Raw genomic sequence first — 26,231 nt, forward strand, 5'->3', positions numbered from 1 at the left:
TGACTTTTCACCTCAAGAAGAGTTTTATTTCAAACACAGTTTTGTAGGAATGCACAGAGCAGACACTCTTCCACACCATATCCCCTCTCAGGCAAAACCTGCCTGACTTCCGTTTCAATCCAGTCCCTGTTATCTGCTATAAAATGAGCCACCAGGCCATTTAAGAGAGAGCACTGGCTGATTGCATTTCCAACATGAGAAAAACAACTGCTGGCTTCATTGTTCATTGCAATCAAGGCTCTGTTCTTCAATGCTGCAGTCCTGGTTCAGCAGCAGCATTTCCACACTGGAATAGGAACCACTCACAGTGCAGGTCTCATCGGTCTAGGGAGCGCTTCTGAGCAGCTTCGGAACAAACATTCCTCAGGAGGTTGATGACAGATCTAGGATCCTCACTTTTCATAATAGCACTGCCAGACACAATCATGTTTGCTCCTGCCTGGAAGAAGGTTAAACAGTGAGATGTATAATAGGAACTACCATCGCACAATTGCAGTATGCTCTAACCTGTGAAAATTCTTAATGAGGAAAGGTAGCTCACTACTGTCCACTTGTCACATGTACGAACTCTCTTAAATAAGACTCTCAACACAGATTCTATACGTTAAGAAATTGTTTTAGTGAGAAAAGAGTAATCTCCCCAAATAGCTTTGCTGCTGCACTCTTGTCTAGTTTAGTTCTACGTCTACCATAAGCAGAGGTGACAAAACAAGAGCTGTAGGATGGATCCTGGTTTGGAAGACTACCTAAAACAGGTCGCTTACCATGGTGCTGCAAATAACCAAACTGAAAGAGCCAGGAGGGAGATTATAATCTAAGACACAGAACATCTTAAAATAAGACAAATTGTGCAATTCACTTAAATCTTACCTCAGCACATTTATGGATGGTGTCTGGCCCCACTCCACCATCCACTTCAATATCCAGGGAAGGAAATTGTGTCCTTAGCCACTGAACCTAATGAGCTCATACAAAAACCACAAAAGTTAAATACTTGTCTTAACACTGTGATGCTGCCTAGGTCTATACAATTTCTAACATTTAAATGATAAAGAATATGTGTTAACAGAATCTCATCTCCCTTGCCAGTTCTCAGGCTGGAGGGAATGGAAAGGTCCATTTAATAAAACAGAGTCTACCTTAGGCATCATGTCTTCCATGAATTTCTGCCCTCCAAATCCAGGTTCCACTGTCATCACCAAAGCCATGTCTATTTGATTGGCCCATGGTGCCAAGTATTCAACTACAGTTCCAGGTTTGATGGCCAAGCCAACCTACAGAAGGAGGAAAAGATAACATGCAGCTGTGGCACTGGCATCTCTGACACTGGCTACTATTACACAATCAGTAATTGTATTAAGAATGTGGAATATTTTGTAGGAACAATCAAGGTAGTAAAACTGCATTAAAGCAGAGGTCTACAAGCTTTTTATATCCCACCCTTCCCACACCCAGAATGTAATCTATCTGTGGCCCCTCAGTCCAAGGCCATAGCTGGGGCCTGGCCTGGGGCTAGAGAGGAGCTGGATGGTGCTCCTGCCTTGTCCCCAGGGAGGCTGGCCTGGGCCGTGCCCCTGTACTCTTCCACATGCCCTTAGTGGGATGCACTCCATAGTATGGCAGACAACTGCTTTAAAGGAAGGTGCCACTCTGTCTCTAGGACTTCTATTCAAATACAAATTACTTTTATTTCACTAGTTCTCAGGAACAATACTGCCCAGATCTTTCAGTGTCACAGCAAAGCAGCTACTGCAATATAGCACACACACACTACTCTTGCCACACCAACTCCTCACCTTCATCCCATTTTCCCGAATATCTTTAATCAGTGCCCCTGGATTGTCTGTAGCCTCTAGGTGAAATGTGTACTGGTTTGCACCTGCTACAGCCATTGGTTTTACCCACTGCTCTGGCTTGGCAACCATCATATGCATATCTGAAAGGAATCAAGACAAACAAGCATGAGTAAGCAAGACACACTTGAAATGTATCACTGCACCAACCAACCTGTATTATCTGTAATGAATGCATGTTCACAGCATGTACTCAGTGCTCCAGAAAAGTAACAAAAACATAAGCTGTTTGCATATTAATTCATACAAAACACATGCAGAATATAAGTCCATGTTTAAACATGGTAATATTGAATGCATTTAAAATAAATTACTACCTAAGCCTAATAGCACATCAATTAAGTTACAGCATGAAATACCACAGGAGAATGTGTTTCTTAGAAGTATTAAAAAACAACAGTAATTCACATATTACAATCTCCCCTCCCTCTCATGTTGTGTAGCTAAACTGGAAACCGTATTTTTTTACAGCCATTTTGGTTGGCCAGAAATATTTGGTGATCCCTGAGCCAAGGCCATGGTTCCTTCATGCTACACAAATTCTAGGGACCAGGAAGCTGGGGAAATCCTCAGCTGACATAGCAGGCCTCTACACCGGCCCTCCTAAGCTTTCCCACATGTAGAGGAATGAGATGTAACCACACGCCAATGATTCCTGCCACCATCATGGCCCCTGGCATAAGGCTAGTCTAAATTATAACAGTACAAAATCAGCCCCAAGACGGGGAAATGGCACAACAATTTTGAGGTTACCCCACTGAACTATGGCCTGAGCTTACAGTCCACAGCTGGGGTTCAAACTCACAATGTGTGGTGTTTTCGGTATAACACCATGTTACTCAAGAGTTTGAAAAGACCAAGTCCTTACCGAAGAATGGCTCCTGACCCAGCTGCTTTCGAAGGCTCTCTACTACAGGGTGGCCAAATGTGATGTTTGGAACAAAGTGCCTAACAATTAGAAAAAGCAATTTATTCATTTTTTAAGCAGCGGTTCCTTGTTATGTTTTGTGTAGTTTCACTGGAGGGTGACTACCATAAGGAATTTTATATTGATCTACTTTTACAAGAAATATAAAGCCAAATCTTTATAGGCTATGTTCAAGATATGTCGTTAGCACAACAGCAGGTGAGTTACAAACACATCGGGGACACAGACTGTGAGTGAAAAAAAACACTGTAGTTCTTTCAAAAGTCTGCAGCTGAAAACTGACTTCATACAGCTTTGAAACTTTACTATGCAGAAAAATAAATGCTGATTTTAACTATCTGAAATCAAACAAGCACAGAAACAGCTTCCTTACCCTTATCACATATTTTTAAAATTTTCCCTTTTTAGGAGTTTACATTTAACATAATACTTATATTCTCTCCCCCCCTGATTTTTTGGTGGGGGGGGGGTTGTCTTCTGACGCTATCTGATTTCTTAGTTCTGGTGTCAAAGATGATGTACGGCTGACAGGTCTGTCTGTATCTCTGTAGATAGGACACACATGGGGAATCAGGTGGAGGTGGGGGAGTTCAGAGAAGGAAGGAAGGAAGGAAGACGACAACTGTTTAATTCCCAGATCTGCCACTGACCTTCAACAAAGGGGGGTCTCTGCCTCTTCCCTGCCTCTGTTTTTACATCTTGCCTATTTTAGGCCATAAACTCCTTGGAAAAGGGACTGTCTCTTGCAATGTCCTTGGTCAGCTCCCAAACCTCAGTTTGGCTTCCAGGTATTACGATACAATAAATCTATTCAGTGTAGTGTACAGAAACTGGCATGCAAACAGTTTTAGTTTGAACATCAGAAAAAAAGTTGTTAGAGAAGAAACTATGATGAATTCAAAAGGCTAGAAATGCGCTTTCAGTGGGACTATTGTTCTAAGTGTATGAAAGAATGAGCGTGCATGTATTTACACCTACATAAAGTTAAATAGGGCTTTCAGACTCCAATTTTCACGAACACAATCAATTTTCTTCAAGTGAGAAGGATGGTGAACAATTCCGAAATCAACCATATGACATTCGGTAAAGACAAGTACAAAGTACTACATTTAGGAAGGGGTTTAAAAAACAAAACAAAACCAAAAAACCCACAAGAACAACAACAAAAAACCCAAATGCATAGCCACACAATAGGAATAAACAGTTAGATTGTAGCACTACTGAAAAGTATCTGGGTTTATAGTGGATCAAAAACTAAAGTCAATTTGCACATGCAAAATATGAGTGTACTGACAATTTTATCATATGTATGATGTGGAAGGTAACTGTCCTGCTCTATTTGGCACAGGTGAGGCCTCACCTGAAGTTCTTGTCCAGTCTGGACAATGACATACTGGAAAACTGGTCAAATTTAATCTTAAGAAAAGAGCAAGGGGGACCTGGTAAGTCTTCCAATATCGCTGGACTGACTGATATAACGACAATAATATAATTAAATTTTAACATCTTGTAATGGTGGACTGGGGCACAATAGCCCATTACTATAGCATTTCATTTCAGAAAGCGAGACTACACAACGAGGTAGTGAAATAAAAAGTATAGTACCTACAGTATAATGCCTGTAAGCTGCATGAAAACCTTTTAAAGACACCATAATAGAAGCTCAACTTACATGTATACCCCAATTAAAAAAAAAACAGTTAAGAGAACCAAAAAAGCGCCATTATGGTTAAACAACATGAAAGAAGCAAAAAGAGGCAAAACAGCATCCTTTAAAAAGCAAACTTTATATCCTAGTGAGGAAAATAAAAAGGAGCATAAACTCTGGCAAATGAAGTGTAAAAATATAATTATGAAAGCAAAAAAAGGAATCTGAAGAACAGCTAGCCAAAGTCTCAAAAATGGCAAAAAAATTCTTAGATACAACACAAGCCTGCTCAACACCCCGTGGGGCCAGGGACAATCGAAATGCTAGAGCAGCACTCAAGGGCAATAAGGCCATTGCAGACACACTAAATGATTTCTTTGCCTGGCCTCTGAGGATGTGAGGGAGATTCCCAAACCTGCACCATTGTGATATGAGGAAAGGTCCTTTCATGCATCTATAACTGGTGAAAGGATATGGGTCAGAAGGCAGGAATAAATGGGCACTTTTCAGACTGGAGAGATGCAAATAAAGGTATTCGCCAGGGGTTTCTACATGGACAGTCCTACTCAAGTCATAGAACTGATCTGGAAAAAGTAGGTAAACAGTGACATGGCAAAATTTGCTGCTGATAAAAATCAACTCGAGATCCTAAGTTCTGTAGCTCTTCACAATCTTCCTGGGACTTACTTCCGAAAACTGGGTGATGGCAACAAAATGCCACATAAATGCAAAGTAATGCACACTTGAAAACATAATTCTGTGTACAAAATGCTGGGGTCTAAATTAGCTATTACCACTCAAGGCAGATCTGTATGAGGAGAGACTATTAAGACTGGAACTTTCCTTCTTGGAAAAGAGACAACTAACAGGGAACATGACAATAACAACAAGGAGTCTGGTGGCACCTTAAAGACTAAAAATTTTATTAGGACATAGTAATGTTTGTTTGCCTGAAAGGGGACTGTATAAAAATTTGGGATGTAAAATCCAGTTTAATTGGTTAGCTGCTTAAATAAATGGATGTGGAGGCAGTCAGGCAGAGGAGATGTGGGGACGGCTGCTCTGGCTCAGCTGGAGTGTCCCTGCCCCCAGTGCTGCCGCTGCGGGTGGGCAGTGCTGCAGAGCAGCCCTGGGGCGGGGGCACTCCAGTTGGGCTGGAATGGCCTACCCAGCCACCCCTCCTGCTGGGACTGCCTCAGACGGAACTACTCTGGCCCAGGTGGAGTGCCCACAGCCGCCCTGTGTTGCTAGAGCAATCTGTGGTGGGTTGGGGGCTGCTCCAGCCCACCTGGTTAACCAGTTAAACTTTAACATCCCTAATAAAAATCCATCTCATGGGCCAGAGATTATTCTGAGTACAACAAACTCAAAAGGAGTCAGTTATGGCTCAGAACAGCAATGTTTCCACATAGAGCTAGATGAAGTTAAAATGCTGCTAAAAGCACCTAAGGAAGAGAATCCTCATGGCGGTTTTTGTAAGCAGTTGGTTGTAACTGAAGGGAGTGAAAATGATTTGACTGAGGGAGATCAGGATGATTGGCTGTCTGTAGAAGGAAAGAGTTTCTCTGTTGAGAGACCTGTTTCAGTTCTTACCACCGAAGATTTTTCTGTTAAAAATGTTTTCAGGCGGTGTTGTTGGGACAGGCGTGTCTCCATGATAATTCTGTAAGCAGAGAGTCTGAGTCTCAGGTCCAGAGAAAACACTAGGCAGCTAAAAGTGCAGAGCAGAACAGCAGTGCAATTAATCTCTTGAGCATGCAAGACATGGAAAGTGACGTACCATCTCTAGACACTGTAAACATGGCTTGCAATCTCTTAGTGAACTTCGCATCTGATTCTGTGTGGAAGCAGAGGTTGCTCATGGAAGGACAACGGAACTTTGAATCTTACAGGCTAGTGAAAATGGGTGATATAGCTCTAAAACAGAACCCAGCCTTAGAATAAGTACCAATTAACTGATGAACAAGTTGGTGTGTTTTGATGCAAATTACCTGACAGACCTGGGAGAGAAGGGCTTGCTGGAAATGGTCAGCAGAGAGGACACACCCAGCCAGCCCAATGATTCTGTTCAGCAAGGGAGATCAGGATTTGAGCTTATGTAGCAAGCAGGGATGTAAAATCCCATTTAATTGTTTAACTGGTTAAACAAAAGGGTTAAATGGATTGGTAGCGAGGCACAACGGGGAGGCTGCTCCAGCCCAGCAGCCGTGCACAGGGGCTGCTCTGGCCAGGATGGAGCACCCCCAGCTTGTGGCACAGCAGGGACCAGAGCTGCTCCTGTCCAGCTGGAGCATCCCTGCCTGTGGCACTGGAGCAGCCTCACCCACTCAGAACTCCAGCCTGGCTGGAGCACCCCAACTCACAGTGGGCCCCTACCCACGGCAGACTGCTCCAGCACATACCCGTTAACTATAACCAGCAAGCCTCATCCATTTAGGGTGAGGCTTACTGGTTAAACTTTAGCATCCCTGGGAGCAAGGAGAAAGGAAAGTGCTTAATCTTGCAAAAGGAAGCCATGTTTGTGTTACCCTAAGATGCCAAAACTCTAATTGTATTGTGCCAAAGGTGTGGTATGTCAAGAAGAATTGCAAACGTACACTTGTAACGAATTTGTTATTGCTAATGTTAACTGATGTGTTTGCTGATACCAAAAACTGTAAAAATGTACCATGTGTATGATCTGTTTTGAAAAGCCCTCGAGCATGTTGAGAGTGATATATATACATAAAAAACAAACCATATTTTATGTTAAAAGATCTTGTGATATTCCACAGTTAGTGCCTGCACAGTAACACAGTCTTGGAACCTCACAAGAGAAAAAGGTATTCCAGAACTTATGCTGTATGGTGAGGGAAACTGAGGCACACTACCTTATTGCTGTCTTGGCTAAATAACAAGATTCCTACACTATGAAGGACATAATATCTACACTGAATGGATGTTAACTGGGTTCCAAACACTGGCTAGAGTTTGTATGAATATTAACTATGTTCTGTTGCTCTTGGCAAAAGTCACATAAGACATACAAGAAACATGCTGCAAAAGCAGATCCTATCCACTTGTTCCAACTAAATTTTACCTCAACTTAGTAAAATGTTTCAATTATATTGTTGCTTCCACAGTGAATCTTACAATGATTAAACAAGCTTGTTTTTTATAAACCACTGCAGTTATACAGTAATAGACCTAGAATTGGATTAGAACCTGCAGCGATACAGAACTAAGAGTGGAAAGACCGTGGGATGGAGATAAGAATGTGTCATGCCGTCCTGCATCACTTTTTTTGGGGGGGAAGGGGGCGGTGGGGGAAGAGGAATGAGGTTATCTACTTCATATATGGGAAGCTTAAACCACAGGAACTGAAATGCAGGACTTTGGCTGGAATCACTCTGGACATGGATTTTGAACTACAACCATGGATAAAATTCTGAAAGAACTTTTGCAACTACAAGATCATCTGTTATATAACTGAGCCTCAAGAACTGAACTCATGTCTGTATGTATACCGACTTTTTAAGCAATACTCTCCTTTCTATTTTAATAAATTTTAGTTAATAAGAATTGGCTATAAGTGCACATTTAGAAACAGTCTGAAATATCTGGAAGGTAACGTGTTCCATCTCTCGGGATTGTTACAACTTTATTTGACAGGGGTTCCCAGGTAGTGGCCTGAGACTAGGTACTTTAAGGGACCTGCACAGTTTGAACTTCTGATTAACCCAGAAGCTGTTTTATGCTGGCTTGCTGACAATAAATATTTGAGTCACCATCATCTTTGGGGATTGGCTGTCCCATTTCTCGCAGTGCATCCTAAATGAGGGAAATCAGCTTACTGTGCAGATCATCATGTATGCCAGTAACCAACAGAATCACAGAACACTAGAAAGGACCCCAAGAGATTGAGTCCAGTCCCCTGCCTTCATGGTATGACCAAGTACTGTCTAGACCAGCATGTCTCAAACTATGTTTCACGAACACTGGTGTTCCATTCAACGTGAAAAGGTGTTCTGTGGAAAAAAAAATTTGATGCTAGCAATATTTCCCTCCTAAAGTATTAAATATGAAATTGAGTGTGTCGAAAATACTAAGATATTTGAACAGTCTTTAGATTGTAGGTATATTAATAAATATAACATATTCAGAGTAGTATAGCTGTTACACAACTTGTGCCAAAACAGTTGATTCAGATTATTTCTGCACAAGTCACGTTCAAAGAAATCATATGATGTTGCACCTGAGATGAGGATCCAACTCTACAGCATCGCTCCTAATACTAAGAAGATCTGTTATCAAGATGCAAAAGCACTCTTCCCTTTAAAAAAACTGTTAAATGTTAGTTTTATTTTCCAGTAATTTTCTGTAAAAATAACATAAATACACAAAATTTAAAAATGTTTCTGTACCTAATTTGTTTTGCATTTCTTTTTCAGAAAATTTTTTTAAGCTTTAAGAAAGGACAGTTCTTTTTTGAACAATATTGTCCTTTCTGTTTTTGTACAAAAGAATGAGACTAATCATACTTCTTTGAGCTGTTATATTGATGTTTTGTTTTGGGTTTGTACTTAATTTTTAAACTTAATTATAGGGTCACTAACTGTCCTCCTATCAGAAGAACATTAGTTGTTCATTCAGATCATTTTCTCGTTTTTGTTTGTTCTTTGTAAAAATAAAGGAGGTCTAAAAAACCTAACTCTTTTAAATCAACTTTTGAGCATTATGTGCAGCCATTTTTGGTGTGGACCCCCCTGTACTGCCCACCCATCCACGAGCATGTATGTGTTCCATAAATATATTCCAAGCCCAAGAGTGTTCCATGGGCAAATTAGTTTGGGAAATGCTAGTCTAGACACACCCCTCACAGATGTCTATTTAACCTGCTCTTAAATATCTCCAGTGATGGAGATTCCACAACCTCCTTAGGTAATTTATTCCAGGTTTTAACTCCCCTGACAGGTAGCAAGTTTCCCATTGCTACAGCTTAAGCCCATTGCTCCTTGTCCTGTTCTCAGAGGCCAAGAACAACAATATTTCTCCCTCCTCCTTGTAACCCTCTTTTAAGTACTTGGAAACAGCCATCATGTTCCCTCCACGTCTTCTCTTTCCCAAACCAAACAAGCCCAGTTCTTGCAGTCTTCCCTCATAGCTCACATTCTCTAGACCAGGGATGAGCAAACATTTTACAATGGGCCCCTCTTTTCATCCCTGCAATTAGCAGGGCCCCCCAGATGGCACTGGAAGTGACACACTGAGCTTACTTGGGGGTGGGGTGGGGAGGAGGAGGAAAAGAGTAGAGGAACATTGGTCTTGGGTGAGATTTTAAAAGTCTCTGAAACACACAAGCCCAAAGATGGAGAGCCAGTTTAAAGGGGTGTCTTCCCTCCCCACCATGCATGCCATGAGCACACGAACACTCCCAGTCCTGTGCTCGGGAGGTCCCTAGAGCAGTAGTGGCAGTGTGGGCAGGAGCAATTCTGCTGGCGCACCAGCGGTTACCTGAATGCAGCCATACAGTTCAGGGGGAGGGCGCAGAGGGGCAGCCCCACTGCCCAGCAAATGAAAATGGTAGTGTAAAGACGCTGGAGGACTCACAGGGGCAGATTGTGTGCTGGGTTTTGCCAATGCATGGAGCAGGAGCGGGTTCAGGTGCTGGGCTGGAGGAAAGCAGTGGTGGCACAAGTGACACCCTTTCCCCCCTCAGCCAGCATGCAGTGGGAGTGTCCCTATCACCTTATTTTCTTCTGGATGTTTGGCAACAAATTTCTTAATTACTTGCGCTCTTATCTCTCCCAGGCCAGAAGTTAGACTGACTGGTACGTAATTTCCTGGGTTGTTTTTATTTCCCTTTTTATAGATGGGCACTATCTTTGCACTTCCCCAGTGTTCTGGAATCACTCTCGCAACTTCCAGGACTTTTCAAAGATGATAGCTAAAGGCTAAAGATACCTCCCCTATCTGCTCCTTAAGTATTCTAGGACGCATTTCCTCATGTCCCGGTGACTTGCAACCATCTAACTTTTCTAAGTAATTTTTAAATGACCCCCCACCTTTTTTTTTTTTTTTTTAATATATCTTCTAAACCTACCTGCTTCCTTTATCAGACTTCTTGGTCAAGACCGAAACAATGCAGTCGTTACACACCTCTGACCTTTCCAAGTGTCCCGATATTGTTTCTTCCTCCTCACTGAGCAGTGGACCCACCCAATCTTTTCTCTTCCTCTTGCTTCTAATGTCTATAGAATGAATTCTCGTTACCCTTTATTTCTTTAGTGAACTGAAGCCGGTTTTGTGCCTTTGCCTTCCTAGTCTCACCCCTGCAAACACGTGTTGTTCGCTTGTATTCATCCTATAAGATTATCTTAATTTCCACTTTCTACATGACTCCTTTTTCATTTTGAGATCACCCAAGCTCGCCTGGCCTGGCCAAGGCGGTTTTGTAACCATACTTTCTAGCTCCCCCACGCAGCGGTACTGCCGGCTTTTGGGCCCCTACCGCTGTCCCTCTGCCCCTACCGCTAGCTGACATGCTCACGTTAATTACAGGGACGTTCATGGTAACCAATCTGCCTCATTCCCAACGGGTGAGACGGGCCAGTTACAATTAACCGGCAGCGGCTGGAGCAGCTCCCTGCCCGCTGCAGACAGGGAGCTTCTCCAGCGCTCCGGGCACCACAGGCGGGGGAGCCCAGCTGGAGCAGCCCCGGTCTGCGGCCCAACCAGGGCGGAGCCCCCACCCCGCCCGTGCGACTGCTGAGCCAGTCAGGGGTAAGCCCGCCCGCCTGCCCTGTCGCGGGCTGGCCAATGACGCGTCGCGCCGAGCCTCGATTCCCGCCGGAGAGGGGAAATGAGCCCCTCCCCCTCTCCAAAACCCTCAGCGTCTCCACAGCCGCCGCGCCGGCCCCTCTCAGGCCGCAGAGTGCGGCGGGGGGACGTGGCGGGGGTGGGGCTGCCCAGGGCACGCGCTCCAGCCGGCCGCGCGCACGGCGGCGGTTACCCGTCCATCACGTCCAGGTGCAGGTAGTCCGCCCCGGAGTCCAGCATGCGGCCGCACTCGGCGCCCAGCGCCGCCAGGTCGCTGTTGAGGATGGACGGGCCAACACGGCAACCTGACGCCATGGCCGCCCCGCCACCCGGAACGACGCGCAACGCAGGCGCATGCGCAGCAGCTGGTGGGGCGGGGGGGACGGACAGACTCACCCTTCGCCGCCGAGGATCCTGGGACTTGTAGTTCTTCGGCCGACGCCGCTCGCAACCTAGAATTAACAGGGACTACCAGCCCCACAATGCAACACAGCGCGGGAAATGTGGCGCAGGCGCGCTGCCTCAGCCTCTGGCCTGCCTTCTCGCGGGGCCGCGGGGCGGGGGTCGGGTCGGGCAAGTCCCTCCCCCAGGGCACCCAGCTGCCTGGGCTGTTGCTCTGAGGCTGGGCTCTGGCCGCTGTACCTGGCGCGGTCAAGTAGCACTTTAAAGACTAGATAAATGGTTCATTAGGTGATGCGCTTTCGTGGGACAGACCCGCTTCTTCAGCCCAGAACAGACCCAATATTTAAGGCACAGAGAACCAAAAGCAGTGAGCGAGGAGGACAAATCAGAAAAAGCTAATCAAGGTGAGCAAATCAGAGCGTGGAGGGGTCGGGGGGAAGGTCAAGAATTAGACTGAGCCAAGTGTGCAGACGAGCCCCTATAGCGACTCAGAAAGTTCCCATCACCATTTAAACCATTTGTTAATGTGCCGAATTTGAATATAAAAGCCAGCTCAGATGTTTCCCTTTGCAAAACGGAGCGATAATTCCTCTTCAGTAACACACCTGCCTTGAGGTCATTGACACAATGCCCCATTCCATTAAAATGTTGACTAACTGGTTTGTGGATCTGGAGTGTTTTGATGTCTGTTTTGTGCCCATTGACCCTTTGTCTAAGGGAGTTAGAACTCTGTCCAATATACAAAGTATCTGGGCCAGCAATGCCATCATGTGCCAACAATGCCCAGCTCACCTTGATTATCTTTTTCTGATTTGTCCTCCTTGCTTACTGTTTTTGGTTCTCTGTGCCTTAAATATTGAGTCTGTTCTGGTCTGGATATGGTCTGAAGAAGTGGGTCTGTCCCACGAAAGCTCACCTAATAAACCATTTTGCTAGTCTTTAAAGTGCTACTTGACTGCTTTTTGTTTTGATAGTGTATAGACTAGCACGGCTTCCTCTTTGTTGCTGCAGTCAGGGTGTAAGCCAGTCTGGCTGTGCCGCAGCGCTGAGCTGTGCTCCCCCGCCCAGCCTGCCCTAGAGAGTCACTCGATCCGGCTGATCAGCCAAAGGGGGAACGTTAGCTGGATTTCCCCAGTACCTCCTTATGAAGTGTATATGAATGCAGTCACTGGGCTGGCCTCCAAACAAGGCAAATATGTTGCTGATTATCGCTTGGGCATTTGGAAGGAATTGCAGGGGTGGGGGAAAGTTGTTCAAAGAATGTCAGCCACAGCAAAGAGAAGTTACTCACCTGTAGTAATGATGGTTCTTCGAGATGTGTCCCCATGGGTGCTCCACAACAGGTGTCGGGCTCGCCCGGCGCCGCAGATCGGAATTCTTCTAGCAGTTTCTATTGGATCGTGCATGCGCCGATGCGCGCCGCTCCCTTGCGCGCCCTCGGTCATGTGCACGAGCCTGTCCCCGCCAGTTCCTTGACCAACCGCCTCGGATGCTCCTGAAAAACAACAGACAGAGATCCGAAGTGGGGAGGATGGGCGGGTGTTGGAGCACCCCCGGGGACACATCTTGAAGAACCATCGTTACTACAGGTGAGTAACTTCTCTTTCTTCTTCGAGTGGTCCCCGTGGGTGCTCCACAATAGGTGACTACCCAGCAGTAAACCCAAGTAAGGAGGTGGGGAATCGATTCATGTGCAGCTTGCTCCTGAGAGGACTGCTGTCGACAGACGGGTATCCTCATCGAACACCCGATACAGGGCGTAATGTTTGGCAAAGGTGTCGTAGGATGACCAGGTCGCTGCTCTACAGATGTCTTTTAATGGGATTCCCTTGAAGAAGGCTGTTGATGCCACCACCGCCCTGGTGGAGTGAGCCCTAGGCGGGGCCAGCAAAGGGGTCTTTCGAAGCTCGTAGCACATTTTTATACAGGACACAATGTGCTTTGAAATTCTCTGGGAAGAGAGGCCTTCCCCTTTTGACCTGGGAGCGAGAGACACCAGAAGCCTGTCCATTTTCCGGAAGGACTTAGTTCTGTCTATGTAAAAGGCCAACGCCCTTCTCACATCTAGGAGATGTAGGCGTGCCTCCTTGCTGGAGCTGTGAGGCTTCAGGTAAAACGAGGGTAAAACTATTGGTTCGTTAAGATGGAACTCCGAGGAAACTTTTGGAACGAAGGCTGGGTGTAACCGTAAGATTACCGCCTCCTTTGAGAATACTGTGCAGGGCGGCGTTGCCATCACTGCTGCGAGCTCGCTCACCCTGCGGGCTGACGTAATCGCAAGAAGGAAGGTTGTATTCCTAGTAAGGAGTTGGAGGGGCACCGTGGCTAATGGTTCGAAGGTTGGTCCCGATAGCACGCTGAGCACCAAGTCCAAACTCCATGACGGCGGTAGCGGTTTTCGAGGGGGGTACAGGTCTACCAGCCCCTTCAAGAACCTTGTGACGATAGGGTGGGCGAATACGGTGGGCCCTTCTTCTTTATGCCGAAAAGCTGATACAGCAGCAAGGTGGACCTTTAGCGAGGATAGAGAAAGCCCATCTCGTTTGAGGTCCAATAGGTATTCTAGTATTACGGTTATAGGAACGTCAAGGGGAGGTAACTGTTTGGTGGAACACCAGGCTGTAAAGCGTGTCCATTCCTGTTCGTAAGTCCTCCTGGTGGAGGTCCTTCGGCTACACTCCAAGACTTGTCGTACTCCCTCCATACACGTGCTCTCTAAGGCGCTGAGCCATGAGGTTGCGGGTGCACTATGGACCCCTGAGCCTGCGTGAGTAAGTCCGGCGCCACCGGTAGGGGGAGTGGTGTACGATCCGACATGCACAGAAGCAAGGGAAACCATTGTTGCTGGTCCCAAGTTGGAACTATGAGTATCATGCGAGCTCTCTCCCTTCTGGCTTTCTGCAGAACCTTGTGGATAAGTGTTGTGGGGGGAAACGCGTAGAGTAGAGGGCCCTTCCATGAAATCATGAATGCGTCCCCCAGGGACCCCCGCCCTATTCCTGCTCTGGAGCAGTACTGGGGACACTTCTTGTTGTACTGGGTGGCAAACAAATCGACTTGGGGAAACCCCCATGTACGAAATATGCGCCGTAGCAGGTCGGAGCGGATCTGCCATTCGTGCGTGAGTGCGAAGCGCCTGCTCAGCTGATCTCCCTTCACGTTGTGGGCGCCCGGCAAGTACAAGGCTTTCAACTTTATGTTGTTGGCGATGCACCAGTTCCACAATCGGACTGCTTCCGCACATAACGCACGGGATCGTGCCCCTCCTTGTCGATTGATGTAGAACATAGTGGAGGTATTGTCGGTATTGATCCCGACTACTTTGCCGTGCAGGTATTCCCGAAAATGTCTGCACGCATTGAACACTGCCCTGAGCTCCAGTATGTTTATGTGCAGTGTCTGTTCCGCAGGGGACCATAGCCCTTGCGTCACCTTGCTGCCAATGTGCGCTCCCCATCCTATGTGGGAGGCGTCGGTTGTAAGAAAAATAGAAATTTGTGGTTGGTGGAAGGGCACCCCCACTAGCAGGTTCTTGGGATTTTCCCACCACATTAGCGATCTGCGATCCTCCGTCGTGGGCGACACTACCCTGTGGACAGCGTGGGATGCCGGTTTGTAAACACTCGCCAGCCAATACTGCAGGCTTCGCATGTGTAACCTGGCATTCTGTACCACGAATGTCACTGCTGCCATGTGCCCCAACAGTTGCAGGCACGTTAGGACCGGCACCGCGGGGCTGTACGTCATGACTTGCACCAGGGAGTTGATGGCGTGGAAGCGGGCGTCGGGCAGGTATACTCTTGATGCGATAGAATTTATGCGTGCCCCTATGAACTCTATATCTTGCGTGGGTTCGGTCTTTGACTTTGCGAGGTTGATAACTAGGCCCAGCAAAGTAAACGTGTTCGCGGTGACGCGTATCATGCGTAGGACCTCTGCCTTTGAGGCCCCTTTCAGTAGGCAGTCGTCCAGATATGGAAAAATAAACACCCCCTGTCTGTGCAGTTAGGCTGATACCACTGCCAGGGTTTTGGTAAAGACTCTGGGTGCCGAGGATAGGCCGAACGGAAGAACCCTGTCCTGGAAATGTTCCCCGCCGACCATGAAGCGGAGGAAGCGTCTGTGTGCCGGGTGGATTGTTATATGAAATTAAGCATCTCGTAAGTCGAGGGCTGCAAACCAGTCTCCATCGTCCAGTGCCGTAAGTATGGAGGCAACTGTAATCATTCGAAAGTGCTGCTTGCGCAAGTAACGGTTGAGGCCCCGTAGATCCAAAATCGGCCTCCAGCCTCCTGTTTTCTTCTCTGTTGGGAAGTAGCGAGAGTAAAAACCTTTCCCTTGGAATTGTTCCGGCACTCTTTCCACCGCCCCTATGAACATGAGGTGATCTACCTCCTGCTTCAGCCTCGCCTCGTGGGCAGCATCCCTGAGATGAGGCCGGGTGGGAGGTTTCGTCAGTGGAAGTGTCTGGAAGGGGATCGTGTAACCTGTGGCTTTAATTTCTAGCACCCATTTGTCTGTTGTGATCTTTTGCCATTGGGAGAGGAACGGTTTGAGGCGCTGATGGAACATGATATGAGAATGGCATTGAGTGATGGTGTTGATAGTGCAGTCCTCGACATACCCGTCAAACTTGCTGTTTCTGGGCTTGCCCCGAGGGTGTACGGCTTTGTTGAGAACATCGCCTGGGGGCCCTGTACTGCTGCTGCTGTTGATGGCGCACTTGGTCATAGCCTCGCTGATATTGTGCACGCTGTGGTTGGTAAGCGTAGCGTCTTTCCTGAGGATAGAATTTCTTTTTCTTGTATGGGGGAGTATAAATACCCAAGGTCTTAAGTGTGGCCTTCGAGTCTTTGCTGGAGTGGAGGACCGAGTCGGTTGAGTCCGCAAACAGCTTTTGCTTGTCAAAAGGAAGATCCACGACCTTCGCCTGTAGGTCTCTGGGGATACTGGACGTCTGGAGCCAGGATTCCCTACGCATTACCACTGCTGCGGCTGTTGAACGTGCCGCTGTGTCCGCCACGTCCACGGCAATCTGGACTCCCGTCCGCGATGCTGCGTAGCCCTCTTGGACAATCGCCTTTAACACTGGCTTCTTGTCCTCCGGAAGTGAATCCATGAGAGGAGTGAGTCTAGAGTAATTGTCAAAGTTATGGTTTGATAGATGTGCCGCGTAATTTGCCATTCTCAATAATAGGGTAGAGGAGGAGTAGACCTTCCTGCTGAACAGCTCTAATTTCTTAGCATCTTTATCCGACCCCCCTGATTTGTACTGAGACATCTTCAACCTCTGCTGGAACGATTCGACCACCAAAGAATTGGGTTGTGGGTGGCTGAACAGGAACTCCATGCCCTTGGCTGGGACGAAGTACTTCTTATCCGCTCTCTTGTTCGTAGGCGGAATAGAGGCCGGAGTCTGCTATATGTTAGTGGCTGACTCCATAATGGCTTCATCCAGCGGGATAGCGATTTTAGATGAAGCCGGGGGTCTCAAATTTTTCAGGAGTTTATGGTGCTTCTCCTGCACCTCTGCTATTTGAATGTCCTGCGTGAATGCTACTCTTTTGAACAGCTCCTGGAATTGTTTAAGGTCATCCGGAGGGGAGACATCCCCGGGGGCAATGGCCTCATCTGGGGAGGATGAGGAGGAACCGCTGGGGTAAGCCTCCCCCAAATCCTCTGGCTCCCGAGTTCGGTGGTATACTTGCTCCCTGGTGGGCTGTGAAGGGAAGTCTCGGGACTCTGGACCTAATTCCCCCTGGGACAACTGCATTCCCCTCCCAGAGCGAGAGTGTACACGGGAGTATTGATGAGTAGTAGGAAAGGACCTGCCCCTGGATCTAGACCTGCGGTGTCTGTGTTCAGCATGATGAGGATGACCATAGCAACATGGGCTAGGGCCTGGTGATGGAGACCTGGACCACGATCAGGGAGTGTACCCATGATGTCTGGGAGAGCGGGATCTCCGTGACAACATTGATAGTGGTGAAGCTGGTTTGTGATAGTACTCAAGGGGATCCATGCCCAAAAATGGTGAAGGTGGCCTGAGCCACGGCAAAATTGGTTGGAGGAATGGAGAGGGAGGCCCGAAATAAGCCGGTGGAGTTGCCGCCCGGCGGTGCGGCGTGTCTATCTCAGGAGGGGGGCTGGGTGATAAGGGCATCGCAGCCCCGCCTGGAGATGGACTAAGGTGCCAAGTTTTAGCTCTAGCCTTGCCCCTCCCCTGCAGGGTGGGCGCTGCCCCCTCCAGTGCCGGGGATCTCGGCCCTGTCGGCGGCGCCGCGCTCGGCACTGTCAACAGCGGTGCCGCGTGGGTAGCTTCCTCCGGCGCTGGTAGGCCCCGTGCTGGGTGCCCCTGCCGCGAAAGCCAGTGCCGCTTTGCGGAGGTGCCGCCGATTCCGGTGCTTGCTGCGCTGGCACTCGCGGCGCCTTCCATGCCACCTGCTGTATAGTCGGAGGCCCGGCCTCGGCCACGTGCGCTGCTGCGCTGCCGCTTTCATCAGCTCACGGCTGGGGGCTCTGCGTTCCACTCGTCCTGCTCGCTGGGACCGCCGGCAAGGATCGAGCCAGGGAGAGTTTCCTCCTCTTCTGCACAAAGGGGGTCAAAGAGGCTGCCTTCCTTTTATGCGACCCAGAGGGCCCTTCTGTGTGAGGCTTCTCCGGCGGCTCAGGCTGGAGGGCCTTATCAAACAAGATCATTTTGAGCCTCATTTCTCTGTCCTTCCTGGCCCTGGCTGTAAGCTTAGCGCAGTGGGAACACTTCTGGGTAACATGAGACTCCCCCAGGCAATGAATGCATTCACTATGCCCATCTGAGGCCAGCATAGCCTCGCGGCATGACTCACACTTCTTAAACCCCAAGGAAGCCATCGCAGTGAGTCTTTACTGTTAGTAGGGTACTTAGCCACTAATCAGTGCTTTCTAACCCAAAATAACATTCACGGCCTTCAGGGCAGCGGACGGCTTAACAGCCTATTGTCCGCCCCTCTCCTCTCTGCTATTTAATATGCTCTTCTCTTTCTTTCTTTTTTTTTTTTTTTTTTTTTTTTTGTATAATAGTGACAGACAACGAACTAACACATAAAAACAACTATCTTATCTGTCTCAGGCTTTAGCCGGAGCGGATTCCGTCTGCAGCCGATGGCGGTTGAGAAGGAACTGGCGGGGACAGGATCGCGCACATGACCGAGGGTGCGCAAGGGAGCGGTGCACGTTGGTGCATGCGCGATCCAATAGAAACTGCTAGAAGAATTCTGATCTGCAGCGCCGGGCGAGCCCGACACCTATTGTGGAGCACCCACGGGGACCACTCGAAGAAGAAAGACAAGTTCGGTAGATGGAGGCTCTCTCTGGAAGAATTATGTATGGTCACCCCGCACGAACACTGCACAACACATTAATTTTGTGATATATTTTATTACTTGTGCATATTTGAACATTAAACTCTTATAATTTCTTTCATAAACATAATTCAGACATCTCTATTTGTATTTCATCCTTTGTCTTTGGTCACTTGGCATACATCACTGACTTTGCTATTAGGTACTTTTAGGAAGTACAATAGATGAGTTTTCTCATTTTAGATCTATGACTTTGGGTCCATAAGCATTCAAATTAGTTTTAAAGGGCTTTTATTTTCCTAATCCTTTTTTATTGTCCAATGTATTGATTCTGAAAAATAGATGACACACTTGTAATGTGTGAAGTGTATATAAAATTAGACATGGGTTTTAGCCAGTTCTATGTAAGGAATTTGTTTTAAGCCCACTAATCTCACTTGCTTACAATAAACTCTATTACCTTTGTTTGGCACAGCAAGATTGGCTTCCTTTCAATATAACAGAAAATGCAAATAAGAAGGTGTACTGCTTAACTGCCCCTGAGATAATATTTTAATCCCATATCTGGCTGGCCTATTGTAACTACTTTCTCTCCTATTTTCTTTCTTTTCCTTTAAACATTTCTTTGGTAATGGGAAGTTAAAAACCACTTTGTTAAAGCTTAATTTTTGTTCAAATTTCAAACTGAAAGCCCTTGTTTGGTAATCAAGAGGGAACTTGCACTTATACAAACTTACACTTGGTTTAGGGATTCAACTCAACAAGAGTTTCTAGCTTTGATCTTTTTTGAACTTATGTCTTGTTTTCCTTTTGGAACACAGTTTTCTTTCCTTCAAAAATCTTGGAAATATTATTATTTCAGATATGTCATGTGACGTTCTTATGCACATATCTGTGCACATAAATACACCTAAACATTCAGCACAGTTACGGTCACAGTAAGAAGACAGAAATGTATACAACAAGTGGATCGCTACAAACATTCCTAGTACAATGATCCTCCCTGTCTAAGAGGCTGTGCTGGAGGATGTATGGCAAGCTTGAGTGAGGCACACATCAAAAGATGACAGATAAACATTAAATTATAACAACCATTGTTGGCAACAGAGGAAAGTAATCTCCTAAAGCAGCACATAACGCCTTTTAAAAAGGAAATTTGTCTAATGTTGTACAACAGGATTAAGCACAGAGCCTTCTATTTTAATTACTGGACTAGTTGTTGAACACAAGCAGTGTGAATTCTATCTTTTATCCTTTTGACAACTGTAACTTAGTGTAAAACATTGAGGCAACACAACAGAAGCAAACGCTGACAGACATGTGACATGCACTTAAGGCCTCTAAAACTAATTAAGCAGCATAATTTTCCTTCACAGCAAAAATATACCAGTCACTTTATAGAGATACTGGAAAAATTCACAAACTCTGCTTAAGTATGTTTATGCACCTAATTAGTAGAATATTAAGTGCAACCAATGTGAAAGTAAAATTTACACGTACACAGACTGATCAGCCTGCTTTCATAAGTACCTAATGAAAAGTATAGCCATCTTCTGGGCCACCTGAATAATGCATTTGTTTGGTTGGAAGGTGGACTTCAAAAGAGGCATTTATAATCTTTGCTATGGCTTGCTGAGATGGATTCAGCTTGTAACAGTGGGCAACCTTAATGGAAACATTTATTACAAATATTGAATTTAATGTAGTAAATCACAGTTATTTTTCTAATAATTAGAGTTATTTCTGTATCAAACTTAGTTTATGAATACAATATTTTTCCTCTCCAACTGCAGTTAAGCCAACCTGGGACCTGAAAGAGAAGCTGTGTTCTTTCTGATTTGCTTATCATTCTTAATAATATCAATTCCACACATGGAATGTATTTTGTAATTCTTTTGTTGATTCCAAAGCTAGGAAAGAATCCAGTGCATTCTCCTACAGAGGGGGTGGCACAAGCTCTGTAGTGCTATGAGATCAAAGAAAGTCAGATATATTTAAGTCAGCGACATAATCCGCTGTAATTCAGAATACCCATGATCTGTGTTTAGCAAGCTGCCATTTTTATATAGACACTTTTTTGACCATGTTGCATGACTTTAAGATTGCCCACTATACAGTAAGGTCTTAGTCCTGCAAGGTGACAAGCGCTTCTTATGAGGTGCAAAGTTCCTTTAATTCTCAGTGAAGGCAAAAGGACACTTCTAGACTGGGGCCTAGGTAGACAAACTTGAGAAAAAGAATACATTTTGTTGTTCCTAGGGTATCCATTGAATGTGTATATGAATAATACGTAGGGCCAATCGTATTCTCTGTTGTACACGTAGGGCTCCTAAGGACTCATGTATATGAAGAGGATACATGAGATATAAAAGTTTATTGGTTGAAATTACTGAAGCCACAAGTCAGTACTGTAGTTGATCCTAAATGAGTGTCATTAAAACCTGTTTTACTGTACCAGCCCATCACACAGGCTGGGTATGACAGTGTTCTACAGAAAAAAATATTTTTGGGAAAAAATTATTTAAGAAAATATAATGTTATTTTAGGTGGTATTGTTTGCCTGGTGTAGGCTTTACTTATTTGGTCATCTGATTTTAACTCTACAATCATGTTGTCTTAGTACCATGAGTTCAGATTCAAAGGTTTAAAAGATTTTATGTGATACATTTTAGAAAGCTCTTAAAAGTGGTAAGAATAAGTTTTCTAATTAAGTCTAATAGCTCATTCTACCTGGGTTGGTTGAAATGTGTTATGTGCTTGTACAAACACACATGTAAATACAGGCATTGCTTGCAGTTTCACACTACGCCTCACAGCTGTCCTGCGGCATTCCTGGAAATCAATGACTAAAGCCCAGTTTTGGTTTAATCCCCTGATCCTGCAGCACAACTGTAACTCATTCCACAACTTCATTCAATTCCCCAAAGGGACACAATATATGTATAAATATTATGCATGTATATCTACACATGCAGAGTCATAATTAGTGCATATTCCTATACACACACAGAACGGAGCCTTTCTAAATACAATCTCAGTGTGCATAAAATATATTCTTTCATTAGGTCTATTCCCTACAATATTTAGTCCTGTTTTACAGGAATGTGAAAATATGGATTATATATGTTTACTTAAAATATACATTTTTAAGTGCCTCAGAAGAAATATTTGCATCAGTTAAGTTGTTGCCTAGTACAGCTTGAACCTCTCTAGTCCGGCACCCTCAGGACCTGATTGGTGCTGAACAAGAGAATTTGCCAGACCACGGGAGATGACTATTGTCTAGCAGCATTACCAACACTTCCACTGCTTACTGGCCTCTCAGAAGACATTTTGGGGTAAATTTCAGCTAAACAACAGCACAGAACACTGAGAGCCAGGACTGGTGGCTGTAAACAAACTTTATGGGACCACAAAAAACTTGTCCACATTAATGATAGGTGGCCATCTGGCTAACTAAAAATCATGCCAGATTACAGATGTTGCTGGACGAGAGAGTGCCAGATTAGAGAGGTTCAAATTTTACTACAAATTCCACACATTCCAGCTGTGGTCTTTACATGAGTTGCTTAATGCATTTAAACAGAATGGGTCATCAACAGATCACTAATCCTTTACTTATCTATCTTTGGGCACAGCAGGTGCATTCTTTCTCTTGGTATGTAATGTATTGAGTTTTGCACAGAATGACTAGTTTTCTAGCACTAGGATAATATCTTACAGAATGCAATGAAACCAACAGACTAAAGTAAACACTGCTAAATTCTGCAGTGTCAACACATAGCTTTATAATTATTGAATGGTAGGTGGTATTGCTGTGTGGATTAGAAAGTATAGGCATAGGCGTATTATTTAAAACAATCCTTAATTTGATGTTCATTGTCAATATTCACTAATGCAAGTTTGATTCAGATACCATGTAACCCTTCTGAAATAACAAAAATAAACTTTGGGGTGAAGTGTTAAAGTGGCTAGCCTCATCAGAGTTGGTTTTTCAGTCTACTATATTATATTAAAGTAATGCACTTTTGCTGAAGAAGTTGCAGACTTCAGTAGATTTCTAGTAGATCAAGATTTTGGGAAACAGATATGTGACCACAGAATTTTTTTAGAATTCTCTTCTGGTCCTGGGAGGGTCTATCATGAACTGCAACCATAGGATTTTTTAGAATTCTCTTTAGGGTTGGTCCTGAACCGAACTAGATTTGCCAAAAAGGCTTAGCTTTATTTCCTAAAACATATTTGCCAATCTGTAGAAAATAGATTATTAGATATCATCTCTTGTGGGATTTAAAGTGCTCTTTTTGATTAGTTCATCAATAGTTATCAAGAAACTCTACAGAGAAAGTACAATTTCTCTAATGATGCTCTACATTCTCTTTCCTCCAATGTTAATGTGGTTCCCAGTCATTTAAACATGGGACTCATCTAAGTCAACATCAGTCTCACCAAGCTCAATGTGTGTGAAGCTGAACTGGCTGGTAAGCAGGGGATTTTCCATCCCATTGTCTTCACTGATATGAAGGACAGTGTCTCCATGTTGCAATAAGCTGGTAGTCTCAAGGCCTGCAAAGTCCTCGGAGTCAGAAAGTTGTGCAGGAGACAGGCTATGCGCTTGTGCTGCCCGGGGCTCCAAATCCTCCTCTCTTTCTTTTTCCTTTTCAGTGGGAAGTGCCTCACTCTGAAATCAAGGAGAGCTTGAGGTCAGACTCGTTCTTATGGGAAGAGAATGGGGGAAAAGGGGAAGAGGAAACAATAAAAAGCCAGTATATGCAAAGTCTATTCATCTCAACTAGCTAATAAAGACTAATCCATAACTGCTTTGGTTTATATGAAATGTGTAAAAATCTACCTAACCTTAAAATTTTATGCAAAAATAATTAATTTTCTCCTGGCTGAGAATTTGTGATGGAAATAAAAAAGGTGACATTGCTTAAAAGGACACTGCAATTTGAAATTCATTTTTTTGCATTACACTTTTTCCATAATTTTTCTGAAACGTTTTCTATCTCTTTGGCAAAGGATGCGTCCTCCCATTAGAAAAGAGACTTTGTCTCGGTCATTTTTAACTTCTGGGTTATAATTTTATTATACACCATCCTCTACTTTCAGTGACAACTAACACCTACTTTTTTCCGGCAGAGATTGCACAGCAAAGAGCATCTTTTTAACGGTGCCCTACTGCAATTACATGTGGTTAGCTAGTGTGAAACTCAGTGGCAGCAGTATCTGCCTGCACTGTACAACCCTCTTCTGAATCTTGAGTAATATTTGAGTGGCTGGTCCAGGATGAAGGCCATGTGCTGTGGTTCTCCTGCTCCTGGCACTCCTGCTTGCTAGACTGACATTAGCTCAGGTTTGTCTAAATAGGCTGCAATCACCCACCTTGACGACAGTGCAACATGCTGCAGTAATGTGTTTTTTCTGAGAAGCCTTACACAGTGTCCATCACTACCTTCCACAACCCCACATGTATCATTCCACGGAGACCAATGTAGCTGAGGAGAGAGTTAACTTAAAACTTTTACTGATGTAGAAAGATGTGAGGAAAAGATCCACACAGACAGGAAAAGGAAGACATGGGCTCACTCAAGCCCACTTGAGGGATATGTCATGGTGAAGTGCAATGAAATGGAAGTAAAGAAAATCAGTACAAAGATCTGGGAACTGGCTATTTAAATAAGAAGTGGCACTGGGTAACCACCTCTCTGTAAAGAAAACAGACTTTGCAGTTTTTACACATCAACCTCTTCTCCTTATGGCCATAAATGAGATCATCAGCCATTTTCACTGTTTTTTCCAGCTGCTTAAATCTCTAAGGGGAGAGGCACTGCACGTGCATGTACCCGCCACAGAATGGAGCCGCTAACCTTCCTTCTGATTCATCAGACAGGTTACCTGGCTGGTGACTTGGCTGTGGAGATCAGCAACAACAATGGCAGGTGAAGAGGTCAATACAGGTTCATTCACATCTTCCTGCTTGCTGACTTCTGCAGGGCTGCTTGTGCTGCATCTAGGTTGCATGGCTAGGACGGATGTGGCATCTGCTGTTGAGGATGTTGCTGCATCTGACTGAGCTTCAGTGAAAGTCACTGATCGCTTTTGATCCACTGTGGGACCAAAACATGGGGAAGGATAAAGACAAAAATATTTTGATATGGAAAAAAACAGGCATAACAGGCTGCTGACAAAGTGGGGGGGTTTCACCGGAAGAATCACATTTACACTGCTGTTTTTCTGCCAGCAGCTGCCTCTGTTGGTGAGCGAACGTGCAAATGAACATCTATTTGCATTTTCAAGACCGCCCATTTGCATACTGCCACCAGCACTTCAGGTCAGTGTAACTGTAGCCTGTAGGACTAACTCAAGGAAAAGTGGTGTCTGCTAGAACCCTAACATAAGCTTCCCTGGAAAACCAGTTGGACAGTTCTGGAGGTGAAGAATTCCACAAATGCTGTATGCCCTATTTAGCAATGTTAGCCACAAAAAGAACATAGCACCAGTGTTACTAAGACTGAAATGACTCCCCTACTTGCTTCTATGTTCAGTCTTTAAAGCTCTGCATAGTTTAATGTCCTCACTATTTGAGAAGCTTCCTCTCTTTCTATGTTCTACCAGGACAAATGATGTCAGCAGCAGCACTGTCACTAGCAATTTCGAGGACTGCACCTATGCTGTTGACAGAACATTCTCAGGGGAATGGATCTTAAATGCTCCATCTGTGGCTCAGAAGATAATTCAGTGTGTATGTTCATTCTTATGTTGATCTTTGGAGAAACTACCATTTTGTGGAAGTGGATTTTCAGATGTGGTATCTGTCCTCAAAAAACTAGACAGAGTACTAACATTCCTATCACATGAATTAGAGAGAAGGACCAGGATGGTAATTTTCAGTTGCTACCAACCAGGACTAGATGTGAACTTGGAAACTCTTTATCAATCCCTGAAGCTATCCAGGAATATTGCTGAGAGAAATCTACAGATAGCACACATATGTACATTTCATATATAGTAACCTGCCTTTTAAGGAAAAACAAAACCTTATAGTTCCTACTTTAAAAATCTTAGAGGCCAGCTATGGGAAATGCAGGAGTTGCCTCACCACTTGGTTTTGTTTTTGGCTGTATACTTCGACGAGTAGTTGAAAGTCGAGCCCCATGACGGCTACGATGTTCAGTTTGGGTCTTCTGACGTGAGAGAAGAGGTCTTCGTAGCTAAGTTATACAAAACAGAGTAACGACAGACCAAGGATACACGAATGT

At 45.1% G+C, this 26,231-nt stretch overlaps 3 protein-coding genes and 1 long non-coding RNA gene across 18 annotated transcripts in view; 2 read left to right on the plus strand and 2 right to left on the minus strand.

Moving 5' to 3' along the window:
• KANSL1L (KAT8 regulatory NSL complex subunit 1 like) overlaps positions 1-5,948 on the plus strand; it is a 111,625-nt gene extending 105,677 nt beyond the window's left edge. Inside the window, exon 16 of the transcript XR_012646351.1 lies at positions 4,130-5,948. The gene's annotated coding sequence lies outside the window, so the exon portion shown is untranslated. The remainder of the gene's footprint in view (positions 1-4,129) is intronic.
• On the minus strand, positions 1-11,578 carry RPE (ribulose-5-phosphate-3-epimerase). 5 transcript variants are annotated; one of them, XM_075000748.1, is made up of 7 exons: positions 11,421-11,571; positions 10,568-10,659; positions 2,722-2,801; positions 1,797-1,936; positions 1,140-1,274; positions 871-957; positions 1-439 (listed from the first exon to the last, which is right to left on the minus strand). In XM_075000748.1, the coding sequence occupies exons 4-7, from the start codon at positions 1,932-1,934 to the stop codon at positions 317-319; spliced, it is 483 nt and encodes a 160-aa protein (XP_074856849.1). In that variant the 5' UTR covers positions 1,935-1,936; positions 2,722-2,801; positions 10,568-10,659; positions 11,421-11,571; the 3' UTR covers positions 1-316. The 5 variants fall into 5 exon arrangements, with proteins under 5 accessions (XP_074856849.1, XP_074856846.1, XP_074856850.1 ...); XM_075000745.1 differs by lacking the exon at positions 10,568-10,659 and having other exon boundaries at positions 11,421-11,578; XM_075000749.1 differs by lacking the exon at positions 11,421-11,571 and having other exon boundaries at positions 10,512-10,644.
• The window catches only part of LOC142016656 (uncharacterized), a 23,910-nt gene continuing 3,630 nt past the window's right edge, over positions 5,952-26,231 (plus strand). The window contains exons 1-5 of one of the 9 annotated variants that reach the window (XR_012646354.1): positions 11,797-12,033; positions 18,738-18,961; positions 23,635-23,735; positions 25,214-25,303; positions 25,588-25,714. This is a non-coding gene — a long non-coding RNA (uncharacterized LOC142016656). Of the gene's footprint in view, positions 7,926-11,088; positions 11,438-11,796; positions 12,034-12,540; positions 12,819-18,737; positions 18,962-23,634; positions 23,971-25,213; positions 25,304-25,587; positions 25,715-26,231 lie in introns of those variants that run through there. The other 8 variants (XR_012646353.1, XR_012646355.1, XR_012646357.1 and 5 more) reach the window with 8 other exon arrangements.
• The window catches only part of UNC80 (unc-80 homolog, NALCN channel complex subunit), a 181,778-nt gene continuing 174,197 nt past the window's right edge, over positions 18,651-26,231 (minus strand). For all 3 annotated transcript variants that reach the window (XM_075000740.1, XM_075000738.1, XM_075000739.1), the window contains 3 exons: positions 26,072-26,183; positions 24,868-25,079; positions 18,651-23,650 (listed from right to left, as the gene is read on the minus strand). In XM_075000740.1, coding sequence (XP_074856841.1) covers positions 23,381-23,650; positions 24,868-25,079; positions 26,072-26,183 — 594 coding nt within the window. In that variant the 3' untranslated portion in view covers positions 18,651-23,380. The remainder of the gene's footprint in view (positions 23,651-24,867; positions 25,080-26,071; positions 26,184-26,231) is intronic.

Source organism: Carettochelys insculpta, chromosome 8, assembly GCF_033958435.1.
Source record: "Carettochelys insculpta isolate YL-2023 chromosome 8, ASM3395843v1, whole genome shotgun sequence".
In the NCBI taxonomy this organism is placed as follows: domain Eukaryota; kingdom Metazoa; phylum Chordata; order Testudines; family Carettochelyidae; genus Carettochelys; species Carettochelys insculpta.

What these genes read in the sequence shown, in the direction of transcription:
- RPE (XM_075000745.1), bottom strand. Translation starts at nt 11,542, where the DNA reads ATGGCGTCAGGTTGCCGTGTTGGCCCGTCCATCCTCAACAGCGACCTG. An exon ending in GGGTCAGGAGCCATTCTTCG is followed by an intron (nt 1,937 to 2,721) that starts GTAAGGACTTGG and finishes GATTCCTTTCAG; the next exon opens with ATATGCATATGATGGTTGCC. An exon ending in TGGAAGACATGATGCCTAAG is followed by an intron (nt 958 to 1,139) that starts GTAGACTCTGTT and finishes TGAGCTCATTAG; the next exon opens with GTTCAGTGGCTAAGGACACA.